Source organism: Anomalospiza imberbis, chromosome 13 (genome assembly GCF_031753505.1).
Source record: "Anomalospiza imberbis isolate Cuckoo-Finch-1a 21T00152 chromosome 13, ASM3175350v1, whole genome shotgun sequence".
NCBI classification, from domain to species: domain Eukaryota; kingdom Metazoa; phylum Chordata; class Aves; order Passeriformes; family Viduidae; genus Anomalospiza; species Anomalospiza imberbis.
Genome location: NC_089693.1, coordinates 8,410,426 through 8,423,492, shown reverse-complemented (window position 1 = coordinate 8,423,492; position 13,067 = coordinate 8,410,426). Strand labels below are relative to the sequence as shown.

The 13,067-nt window shown below is 39.7% G+C and overlaps 1 protein-coding gene across 10 annotated transcripts in view; it reads right to left on the bottom strand.

Moving 5' to 3' along the window:
* Nucleotides 1-13,067, bottom strand: part of ARNT2 (aryl hydrocarbon receptor nuclear translocator 2) — a 92,845-nt gene that overhangs the window by 59,766 nt on the left and 20,012 nt on the right. For 6 of the 10 annotated variants that reach the window (XM_068203768.1, XM_068203767.1, XM_068203772.1 and 3 more), the window contains exons 2-3: nucleotides 8,110-8,221; nucleotides 2,403-2,450 (exon numbers count right to left, since the gene is read on the bottom strand). In XM_068203768.1, coding sequence (XP_068059869.1) covers nucleotides 2,403-2,450; nucleotides 8,110-8,221 — 160 coding nt within the window. The remainder of the gene's footprint in view (nucleotides 1-2,402; nucleotides 2,451-8,109; nucleotides 8,222-13,067) is intronic. The other 4 variants (XM_068203773.1, XM_068203776.1, XM_068203777.1 and 1 more) reach the window with 1 other exon arrangement.

Below are 13,067 nucleotides of genomic sequence, written 5' to 3'. Positions count from 1 at the left end.
AACTGGCTTAATTTCCTAGAAGTAAACAGGTACCTCATTCCTGCTCAAATCAACAGAAGCTGGATGCCCAGCCAGGGATGTGTGGTGTTTGAGCAGCACCTTTGTGGAGGAAATCCCACCAATGGGAATTTTGTCCTGTGGGACTAAAGCTTCATTATTTCTGAAGCATTGTCCCAACAGGCAGCAATGTGACATTTCAGTAAAAAATGACATGCTGCTCCTCTTTCTCTTTCCTAAAAAATGCACGAATCATTTTAAATTGGATTTTGGTAGCATAGTTATTGAAAGATTCATTTGTTTGAAATGAAACTGCTAGTTCCAAAACACAAAATGTATGTTTTGGAAAACACAAAAATAAGGTAATAGCTTTTCTAGAAGTGAAGACTACAACTGCTCAAGAACAGTTAAATGAGATTTTGTACCAAAATGTAAAATTTTGTACACCTTTCCAGAATGATGTAATTTATTACAACAGACAGTCTATGAATGTCCCATGTATTAGCAAAGATGTAATACAGCCTAAATAAGCATGTTTTTCCACTTCTAACAAATCAATAATGAACTTTTTCTGTTTTTCTGTCTGAAATGAATTAAAACTAATTTTAAGGAATTCACCTATGCAAGTTCCTCATTCAAACAGTGAAGACAAAGCTTAAGCAAGCCTTGAGCTGTACTTCTTTGTGTTCAACACCAGCACCCTCAGAACATTCAAGTGACAATGCCACTTTATTCCCCTTGACTCTGCCTGGAGAACAGACTGAGACTGAGTAATTTTCAGAAAAAAAAAAAAAACAATTCAATGAGGAGCGGGCACGTTACAGGGGAAGCACATGCACAGGCTCTGTGTGAGATGAGGGGTCATGCAGGGATACCTGAGCTGAGCTGGAAGCCCTGAGGACCAGAGTGTGTCACCTGCCATGGAGCACTGTGCTAGGACCACTACTCCTGTGCCCCCACCAGCCTGGGGCTTGGCTACTCATCCTTCTCTGCTTGACTGGGCTGAGGATGTTATTGCCTCCAACTACTGGGTTTTTTTCCCTTCCAGTCTCCCAGCTGACCTCTGCACACATGCTCCTTCAGACACTTCAGACAAAGCCAGCTGGGTTAGCTTCAACATTTAAACAGCAGCTCTTTGATAACTAAATAATTTTGACCGAAACAAGCTAAGGAATAAGTCATGTGAGCAATCTGGAGAAGGGAACAACTAGAAGACGATGTCTGAACGTAGCCCTGGGTGTCTCTGCATGGTTTTTCTGTACTCTCTAAAACCAGAACAATCTGGGGTCTATACAGCATTTAAGACTTAAATATCAGATTTTGAACTGACACCTAAAATCAACTGAGTCTAATCACAGCATACTTCTCTATTAAAAGCGATGGAATTATTGGCTCAACCCAAATTTTGAAAGCCAAAACCAGAATGGGGAAGGACCAACACATATGTATCAGGGTGCCCAGAAACCCTGATGCTTGTGCAGGCACAAATCAGCTCCCATTCCTCACATATCTTGCTCCCTTAACATGTGTGTTCTAGGACTAGGCCCTCAAATGACCAGGGACTGGTTCTGTAAACGAAATCAACCAAACAGGAGTGCTGCTGGTCTTGTCCAGTAAATTATGATATGGTGCCACAGTGTATCTTCAGCACACTTCACTTTCTGACTGGAATAACCCTGTTAAACCCTACAGTGACAGCTGTGCTTCAACATAGCTGCTGCTACAGAGCTGCAATTACAATGTGGATAATCAGCAGTTACCCACAGCCCTCAAAGTATCTACACCCCTCACTGCAGCTGCTTGGTTTCTAATGAAAAAATGCAAACAGTGTGACCAGAAAAAATAAAGGAAAAATGAAAAAAATGGCAATGAGGCTTTACTGTTTATTTCTAGCTTTGAATATTCCATGTTAATTAACATTTTTGTCAATTTTTACTATTCAGCTACACCTAATGGTACATAATGTAAAGCTCATTAAATAAAATCCACCTCTAGGATCTGCTAAATTGTCTTAACAAGCAATTAACATCTGAAATAAATTAGAAATTAAATTTTATTTTCAGTGGCCGAAAGACAACTTCAGCAATGTCAAATAACTTAAGTCCATCTACAGCAGTTGAAATACTAAGCTAAAAATCACAAGTTTTCTCATTTGATATAGCTGCAGAGTGAAATTGTGACACACACACTGTCAGCTTTATAAGCCAATAACTACATTAGGCAGGTTTCTGACAGAATGCCTAATTTTCAGAGGGAGCTGATAAAAAGAGTATCTGATATTTGGGCTGAGTTGCTGGCAAGTTCTTCACCCGTATTTATATTGATTTTCAAACACCAGTAATGAGACAGCTGTCTTTCCCCACTGAAAGAAGTCAGTGATTTGGCCAACTCTTGTAAATGCTCACCTTGAAAATTTGCTGGGCCCCTCCCCATCTTCATCATCAAAGTCCATTCTGTAAAAGCAAGATTTCCAAATCAGCAATCAAGGCGTTGGCAAGGGTGGCATGAACATTCAAGGCAGCTGCTCTCAGTGTTGTTAGATTTGTGTTTTGCCTAGAGGTGTTAACGACGGAGGATTCCAGTCTCACTCATCTCCTCCAGACCTAGGAGCAGCTCATCAGCTGATTTATGTCCCAGACCTTCTCAAGGCTGTGGAAGAGCCGAGTTCTTCCTTGGGCCAAATCCCAGCCTGCCAGTTTGGCTCCTCCAGGGAGCCACAAACAGCAGGAACCTCTTTGTTCACTTCTTACACAGACAGACTAGGAAGATTATCTTCCTAATTTAGACATCTAAATTAGATTCTGATTAGGCAGTGTGATTGCATCATAGATGTTATCACTACGAAGTTATACAGTAGTATAATTTACAAAGCATTTTAGACATTTTTGTACCTCTAAACAGAGGTGGATAAACATTTATATGCCCAAATATAAGGATGTAACTCTGCCATTAAAGTAAACAGTCAAGCTGATATAAAATATCATATACAATTATTGTATTAGTGTATTTATTTTAATAAAAATACATTAGTATGATATACAGACCTTGATCAATCACTTTTAATTTATGTAGGTATGAAATTATAGTTCTGTTTTGCAAACATTTTCTCAGATTTCTTCAACACTCTAAGCTTTCAGTGTAGAAAAACTTCATACCGCTACAGATTCCATGTCTCTAACACTGTTCATATTAACAGGTATAAGTCCTATTAAGGGAAATAACCCTTCAAAGTGACAATGATATTTATTTCAGTATTAATTTGTCATTCCTACCAATGACAAACTGAGATTTGTATGTCCAGAGTGTGGGAACAAAGATGCAAAACCAGTCTCTAAACCTACATCAGCATAGAGAAGTAGAAGTGCCAGTCAGGCACTACCTTCCTAAATTCTTCTAAATTCTTCCTTCTTAAATTCTGACAACCAAGACAGACTGGCCCATAAAAGAAGTGTCTGAGTCACAGCAACCTCCGTACAAATGGAATGAGGGCAGCAAGTCAGCACAGGAACTGGACATGGCTCTAGAAAAGTTACAATAATATTTTCCAGATGGTAACAGTGATTATTCATTTCTGGAGGAAGCAAAGAGAAAACCATTTTCCCCAAAGAGCTTTAAGAAAAGCTGTGCATTTAACTTGCTCAGCTTTGATGCAATCGCCGTTTTCACTATAAATTACATCTTTGCTCACCTAATTACCACCAAATCCGCTTCCAAGGTCCTCGTGCAGAACACCACCGACCCCCAGTGGCCACTGGCCTCACCTCTGCCACAGGGCTGCAGCTAAGGCAGGACCCAGCTGCTGCTGCCACCCCAAATGTGGCCCTCAGGGCTGCCACCAGCAGCCTGAATCCCCCTTGATTCACTTGCAGCACTCCCAGAAATCCAACATTTACACATATGGTACAGCCCAGGGTCTCCTCTCACCTACCTGCTTCTTCCCCATATGCAATAATGTGACATTCCAGAAAAACCTTCCCATTTATATGAATTGGAATATTTCTACCTGCACTGAAAATGGAGAAATCAATGTTACGGAGAGCTGTTTGTTTACAGGTGGAGGGCAGCACTTCGATGGCTCCACCTGAAGCCTCTCACAAAAGCATCACATCAGGCACACCCTTACTTGGTTTCCCTGGCAGCTGAAACACATCTGAGAGAAACACAGATTCAAACTGGGGGGAAAGGGCTGCAGAAAAAATTATACACCTGTGGGGGAAAGCCTTTTCTTCAGGGACTTTATGAGACTCTGCTTTAATCTGGGACAGATTAATTTTGTTACTCTTTTCCTTCCTCTCCAGTACACTGAGATCACATGCCTTGGTGGATATGATTCTATGATTTATTTAGCTTCCAGCCAAATACTCCAGCTGAGTGCTAAGGGATGGGTTTTCCCCAAAATCAAATATTAGCTGTTCTGCATTCAATCTAGTTTATTATTACTGGAATACAATGCAGAAAATTAGAGATGATAACAGTTTAAGGCTTGATCCTGCTGCCTGCACTGTATCACCACCTCTGAGGGAGTGAGGGTGACTAACACACCTATTTATTTCGATGGATATCAGCTTCTTCCTTAAGGAGATTCTTGATGGGTTAATGTCCTCAGGTAACACCTCTCACATTTACAGTGGGCTCATCACAGCAGAATCTGAATGCATAGGGTATAACATCAGTCTGCACCAGACTAAGTCTTTAAATCTTTAAATAATGCCTTTGCTTTGTTAAACTACCCAAACTCCTTTATTTCATACAGAAATTGACCATAAATTTAATTTAAAATATCAATACTTTAAAAAAATGCAACAGCAAATGTATCTCTGTTCCATCTTTGTTAATAACACATTTCCTAATTTCACTGTGCAAAATGAAAAACCCTTTGAAACATTAAAAAGAAACTCCCTTAGATATAAAGTCATTGATTCCACTGTCCTGCCTGATCCATTGTGTCTGCTTTACAGCAAGCCAGAAGGAAAGGCAGTGAATCAGTTGTAACCTTTAGTAGAACACAGCAGAACACGTAAAAATAATATTCCATCAACCTCCTCATACCCTGACAGATAAGATCTTCTGTTTAGATAGAATATACTGCACATTAGCAAAACAGTAGAAGCAGCCTCCCAGAAGACAAATGACATCATTTCAGAAGATTCAGAAAGACTATCTTTTATCTTAATTTAAAATTCCCATTAAAAAAAGGCTTTAAAAAAGAGCTGCACTATGCTCTTTTGTTTTGAAGAGACAGCATAAATCTTGTTTTCCTCTTTCATACTGTTGACATCAATCCTGAAAAGGCCTGATGCATGAGGTACTTATTAAAATGTATTTTCCTTAGAAGATGTGTGGCTACCATAAATACAGTAATAAAAATACTTTTAAAAATTAATTATTCTCAATTAGAAACATTTTCATTAAAAAAAAACAACAAACCAAAATGCCTCCAACAAGGTGTACCTGCACATATTAAAGCATTGACATATGAGAGGATTTCAACACTGCAACAAAATTATTATGTTAAATTCCCAAGAAATGTCAAAAGATGCTTGCCATGATTACACAGTGTAGGAGGAGGGCAGGCAGGAATGGCCAGGAGCAAATGCAGCTGAGAAGCAGATGGGGATCGGTATTACAGCCTTTTATTGAGCACACTATTGAGGGGTGGAATGGTGGAGTGAGGTGTCTTTTTCCCAGATTTTGGCAGTTCTGGTTCAGAGAAAAGGCAAGACTACACCATGAACCAAAACAAAACCAATGCAACTGAAACCAGCTCATCCAAAAAACCCCAACCCTCCCTGCCCAAGTACAGACAGCTCAGGAAGGTGAAAAAAGCCCCTTATCCTCTAATACAGTGTCTGCATTAAAGCCTGCATTAAAACCACATAAAATAAAGAACTGAGGGTGCATTAATCCAAGGTAGTCATTGACCACTGCAGTGCATTACCTTATGCTGTCACTTTTTTCTATGAAGTAGTTGGTATAATTTATAGAAAGGAAAAATATTTTTCCAAGCTATCAAAGAAGCCAAATGCCGACACGGCAGAAACACCTTCTGGACAGCCACTGAGTTTAAACTGATCTATATTCAAGTCCACACAGCAATTATTCTGCCAGCTTGCCTCAGCAATTATGAAAAAAGAAACAATTTTCAGAGATAACCAAAACTGGGAAAGCTGGCTGGGTATGCTAGCTCCACTCCTTTATGTTTGACACAGAACACTCCTAAAATGCCCAAGGATTGAGGTGTACGAAGATGTATCACCAGAACAGCAGTGAAAGGACCAAGTGTTAGCTGCAACTTTGTTCAAAGAGAAGCTCACAGGAATTAGACACAGCAGGCATTCTTTCCCTCAAGGTCTGAATAGACACAGAGCGAACATTAAAAAAAAAAAAAAGAAAAAAAGTAGTCTCAGCTCAGGCTTGGAGAAAGGCAATTAATTCAGAGCTAAAGTGCACAGATGAAATACCACGATCCAGGTATAAAAGTGAATCTATACTAATTTACTCAATTAACATGTTAAAAACATTTAAAATAATTTGATTTAATGTTCCTCCCACCCTCCCTTCCCTTCACCTTCTTACAAATAAATGACAATACTTGAAATGCAACAGTTAAAGCATTTCAATTAATATCAAGTCAGTATTTAATATCACAGTCAGCAGCATCAAACCTTGGCAACGGTAAATTGCAAACTGATATTCAGAGCTGACATGGTCTATGATCAAAAAAGAGATCAAATATCCTACAACTCAAGTACAAAACCTTATCTATGTTAGGTAGCAATGAAAAGATGTTAATGCTTTGTCTTTTCTTTTGAGTGCAAGTTTAAAAAGGTTTTCTCGCAGCAGCTTGAAAATAAAGTGTGATGCCTGTCAAAGACAGATTTTAGGAGTTTCTCAAACCAATTTCATACAGTTAGCTCAGCAGAAGAAAGGCACTCAGTGGGGGGAGATATTCAAACTGTTCTGTCCAAAGGAACACCCCTCAGAACAACCATCCAGAGGGTTCACAGCACACCAACCTCGCTCCGCATTCGAGGCAAGGTCAACCTTCTCCCTTGTTAATTCACTCCAAGACTGAGACTCCAGCATTGTTATTGGAGCAGACACACAAAGCTGGACACGTACCTTGGTGAACAATCCCTAGAGCAGCTCTTGCCAGGAATAATGTCCTCCTTAGCTGTTCGCCAGTGAAGATTTCACTCACTGCTGATGCTGTTAAGCCCCACCACCGCCTGATTTAGGACTAAATATAAGACTAATCAATCTCTTTTGAGGAGACTCTCAGATCAGTTATCTCTGAGAAAGCATCATCCAAAGACCATTACTATTTGTGATCAACCTTTGATAAAAACAGGAGGGAGTTGTTAACACTAGAGAGTAGTTTTCTGCTCTTCCCAAGCTCTCGCTACACTTTTCTTCTAACACAGAGAATTAATATGAGTTGCCACAGAGCAATCTGATGTGGGCAACTACCCCTACACCACATCAGCCTCTGACACTACACAAAATAAATTTTCTTCTTTAGCAGAGCCCTCAAGCTTGTATAAGAGCTGAATTTGATTCAGGCCCTCCTCCCAGAAGACTGTGCTGCTTCCAGTGAGACCTATAATATCATGGTCCACAATCTCTGAAGAGTGAGCTCTCATGATATTTCTGTACCTGGAACTATAAAGAAAACATCTTTAATAGGCCTCTCTTTAAGAGATTCCAAGTGTAACCTTCAGATGAAATTGAGTAAGTCTGCATTTGCAATCTTGCTACCTTTTTTCACTTGTAAATCACTGTGAGATTAAATAGATATAGGCATTAGGCATTCATTATATCTACAAAAGCCACAGGATCCAAACTCCTTTCTGGATGCTTTGCCAAACCTGAAAATCTTTTGAAACAAGCAAAACAACAAGCCATATGCTTATCAGCAAGTTTGATCTTGCAGGAAGAACAGATGCATTGAAGAGAAAAACACAACATCAGTGACTAATGTTAAAATGCAGTTTACGTAAATATAACATTACATAATAAACACACACATATATACAGGTGCATTTTGAGTTTTCCAAGACAAGTAATTTCCAATTTCAGACCTGAAAAAAAACCCCAAAAGAGATGGCTTACCCAGAGCGACGCTTTCCTCCTCTGGAAGGCATGGATCCTGCCATCCTCACTTGTCCACTCGCCATCGGAGCCACTGGCAAGGCCACGGAGCCAGGAATGTCTGATGCCATTTCTGTAAGGCAGAGGTAGGGGAAGAGGTGGGGGAAATCCCTTAATCCATTACCTTCAACGAGAAACCTCTGCTGATAACATTAGAGACAGGCCCTTCCCAAAACAAACAGAGAAAGCTTTCTTTTTTATTTCTAAGGAAAAGTAAAGCCCTCCTACTAAAACCCAGCAGATTCACAGATCCTTTAGAAAAAGCCCACCTAGATCAACAGACATTACAGTGCCTGGGAGACAGAGAGAATTGCAGGCAGGTATCTCTGTCATTCCACTGCCCTAATGGTTCTCATTTGAAGTCTCAAAGAGGCTGTTAGATGAAGGCCAATAACCTTCTACAACAGTTAAAGTGCTTGTACAGAAATGCAGAGTTGAATCCCCAAGGCAAACAAAGCTGTGGATCATGGTACCAGGGTACCAAGAAAAATAAAAGTTCAAAAACTCAGTTTGGGAGAGAGACCAAGAGTTGAGAGCAGAGATGAATTATCAGGTGATACTGGTTTTTATTATTTATATTCTGGAGGCATTCAGAGGGCCAGACTGAACTCGGAAGAGCTCAAAGGCTTCCTGCATTTCTGTCTGGTGTCTTGCAGAGCAGAACTGAGCCCAAAATCCAGGCTGATATTTATCCCTCTGCCAGGGCTCGAGGTTTAGCCACAGGTTTAATCAAACCTCAAAACTCTGATATGAGAAACTCATCTTATGCAATGGTTTTTCAGGCTGCTAATGGCAAGTACTCTATTAATAACAGTCCATTACACTTCAAAAAAGTAAAAGTGGAACATAACATATTTATACCCTTTTCTTCAATCCCATTTTTAAGCATGGGATTAAGAATGTTTTTCCTCCATATAACTCTTATAAACTATATGAGTAATTAAAACTTTTTCCTAATGCACATATACTTTATTCACTCTGGAGGAAAAATCTGCAGTCAAAACATTTAATTATCTTGAAAGAAAATGCATCTTCCTTCCAACTTTTTTTAAAAAAGACTTGGCAAGGTATCTGGAGCTACAGCTAAATATAATTACTAATGGAAAGCAAATCTCTTTAAAAAAATCCTGCTATTTTTTCCCCTACAGATAAGTATGAAATAACTTCAATTATGGAAACAGGAATCCATGTTCTTTCATTATGTCTGGAGAGCACTTCCATCTCTGCCACACTTTATACACATCCATTATGCAACATTATGCATTTCAAATAATAACATTTTATCTGTTCACTGATTTCATGGATTTCTTCTAGTACATTTAGTTTTATTAACTCCTTTCCAACTAAAAAGCAACAGAGCAATCCAGTATTTTTTAACAAAGTCTGCAAAGCCAAACAATGGGACTGCTGCCTATGCCCCCACACCACAGAAAGTGGCTAAAGCTGCAACTGTGTGGAAACACAACATTAAAGCACATTAGCATATCTCCAGACAAATAAAAGCATCAGCATGCAAACAACTGATAAATCACTATTTCCAGAATAAGTACCCCTAGCTGTCTAATGGCCATAATTCACTCAGAACATTCAAACTCATCTCTCATGGATACAACCGAAGGTCATTCTGAAATGCTCTGCTCACTCATTTATTAAAGCAGATGGTAAAAACCATAATAAATCTACCTGCAAAGTGTCCTCGTCACTCAGAAACACATTTTCATATCAAGGAGATCAGATTTTTTTAAAGTAGTAACTGTAAGACAATTTCAGATCATCTCTGAGCAATATTTTAAGAGTAAAACAATACTGTACTGTGATGAGAAACTCTTGTAACCTCATTTTCCTCAATCTAAACCAAAGACGATGAAAAAACACACCAAGGGTTGCATTCAAAATCCAAAACTAATTGTTTAAGGTAAATTTACAGCTTCCCCAAACAAGGAAACAAAGCCCCCTTGCTCTCCTTTATGCACTCCATGCTTAGCGGTGCGAACAAAACAGGATGAGCAAACCTTTCTGTAGAGCCCTTGCTCTCACTCCTGACAAGTCAGGGAGACCTAGTCAGATAGTTTTGATCATTGTCCTGTTTAGGTGGTTGTGCATAGGCAGAATGAGATGCTTTTCTGCACGTATTTTCAGCCTTACATGTATGAAAATGTAAGAGGCAAGGGCAGCTATCAAGATTCAAGTAGGAAGGACAAACAGAACTGTGTATTTTTTATAAAGAGGGAAAAAAAGTTAAAAGGAATGGCCAAAGTAGAGGTTCAGTTATGTCAGTGTCCAAAAACACTCACGGTATAAGCTAAAGAATTACTGTGTAGATATCTTGATTCTACAGAATTGCACATCAAACACAGTGCAATAAAGTAACTTCTTAGACAAATCAGCCTTCAGATAAGTCTTCATAGTCTTGGGAGAATGAAACCAAGCTCATTGTACTTACTGCTCTAGAAGGTGGTCTTCAAAAACTTCCATTTCCAATATATGAGCACAAGAAGAAAAAAAAATTCATCAGGGGACGCATTGACACTCATGCACATGAAAGCTCAGCTAAGAGGGAGGAAAGGCTCAGGCCTTCAAACCACAAGACTTTCCATTCTGCAGCAGTGTGGTGCAGTTGTATCAGTGTGTAAGGCACCCAATTTACCTTTCCATTTCAGAGCTTCCCATGTCAGAGACATCACCCACAGAGTGAGCTATTGCAGCTCTCGTGAGCTGCTCGAGGTGCACATACACTGCTGAGAAAAGCAGTCAGCTTTCCAGGCTCTCTCTCCTGAAACCACAGAATTAAAAGTTCTGCTGATGGAGAAACCAAGAGGCTTTGGTCTCTTTCAAGCCACACAGCAAAGAAAGTAACTCCGAGGGAACAGCACCATGGAGCATGGAACACCCTGAACGTGACCCAGGCAGGGCAGCAGCGGAGCTCCTCACACACTACCCTGGTGTTCCAAGGGTGACACCAGAGCACTACAGGAGGACTCCAGGGACAGAGATGACAAAGTGATCTCAGTGCTCAGCTGCAGCCAGCTGGGTGTCAGGAGCTCTATCCAAGTTGGATGGCTATGCAGAAATATAAACAATAGATCATGGCTATAAGAACTTAACTCAGAAGAGCTGAAGGCCTCAAGAACATCTGGAGAGAAGAAGGAATGGATCTGAACTGCTTCCCAAATTACTTTCATCTCTACTCATTCATGAGAATATAAAAAAAGAAGCAGATCTTGATGATATTTTTACATTTATAAATTATGCCTGCTGAGGAAAGTAAAAACATTGACATGTTATCTCAAAAACAGGGGCCAACCTTGGAAGGCAGAGCCAAAAGCAAAATCTGATGGAACAATCAGGTGCTTCTCTGACCAAACATGTGTGAAGTTACTTGTCTATGTATGCTCTGGAAAGAAAACAAGAGAGAGAAGAAAAAATGGCACTCATTAACTGGAGTCTCAGACAGAAATACTGTGATAGAGAAGCATCCCAAGGAGCCTATTAGCATAAACAGAACAAAAAAAAAAAAACCAGGAGAATGCATCAGACACAGACCAAAAGAAAAAAATAACGTAAGAAAGTCTTAAGAGTAGTTCACAATTCTGAAGAGTTACATAAATTTAGGGCAGTCTCAGCCACTCTGTTGGAGCATAAATTAGTATGGAAGCCCAAACCTGCAGCATCAAGTTGGTTACAGATATATTTAAAAAACCAACAAACAAAAACAACAACAAAAAAGACATGCTGAGTCAACAATCATAAAGATCACGTTTTCAGGCTTATCTAAACCCATGTCCAGATACACATTAACATTAATGTTAATGCTCACAGAAGTGTTTCATCAGCAGTAAGTGCTGGGAAACATGGTGTTCTCTTTCTGAGATTGAATGCCCAAGGAGTGGACTTCCCTTCTGCCAACGGAAATAAACAAACATTGCTTACTCTACCCAAAATTAAAGCACAAATGTAAGGGTACAGTTCTCAGGAAGTGAAACAAGGTCAAGCTGAACATTCATGAAAATCATCTGTAACCATCAAGGCGGAGTTCTGAACAAATTTCTTTATAATCTTTAAAAGTGTTAGTGTTTCTTAGTGTCAAATAGAAATAATTTTTTTGCTGAAAAAATGCATACGGTATTTCATTTGGAGGTTAGAGAGTTCCTAGAGATCTGCCAAAGAACACAGAAATGTTATCAGAACAAAACCCAGCACAACACTCGCAATCTTTAGCGAACAGTCCTCCAGCTGGACAACACTTAACAGCTCTTGTCTTATCACTGTCATGTCTGGGAGCAGGCCAGATCCTGCACCGAATATTTATGTTCACCTTGGGGATCCCTGAGGAGCCACATTAATTCAGGAACAATGTAAAAGCAGAATTAGTCCCTCCATTTCTGTCCAGACTTAATTTCACTGCTGAACATTCAAAGTTTGGATATTACACTTTACTTCAGTGTCACATTTAGGTCAACCCCAAAATATTTATGGATGTTTCTGAAATAAAAGATAATCTGCAAACGCACATTAAAATACTGGGGTAAAATACAGGGATTTATTCCCCCAAAATCCATGTTCGTCTCAAGCTGTTACACAGATCTGCAAAAGAAATAGCTGCTGTGCACTTCAAAAAGCAAAGCACAAAGAGCAAGCTAAATGCTGCACAAGGATACCATGAAAGTGCACGAGAACCCAAATCAGAGCAAGAATTACTGAAAAGGGCAGCATGCCAGGATGAACCCGGACTTCTCTCTTTTGCTAGGGAATTATTAAACCACAGCTCTCAAGCCCAAACTTTAAATCTTGAGCCCCACCCCAGATCCAGCGCCTGAAATGCAGCTCTGTCTTGTCTCTGACACAGATTTGTGACTTGCTGGGGTATCCCCCAGAGAAGGGCAGCTCTTTGGCCAGGTGTCCTCACAGGGAGCATCACA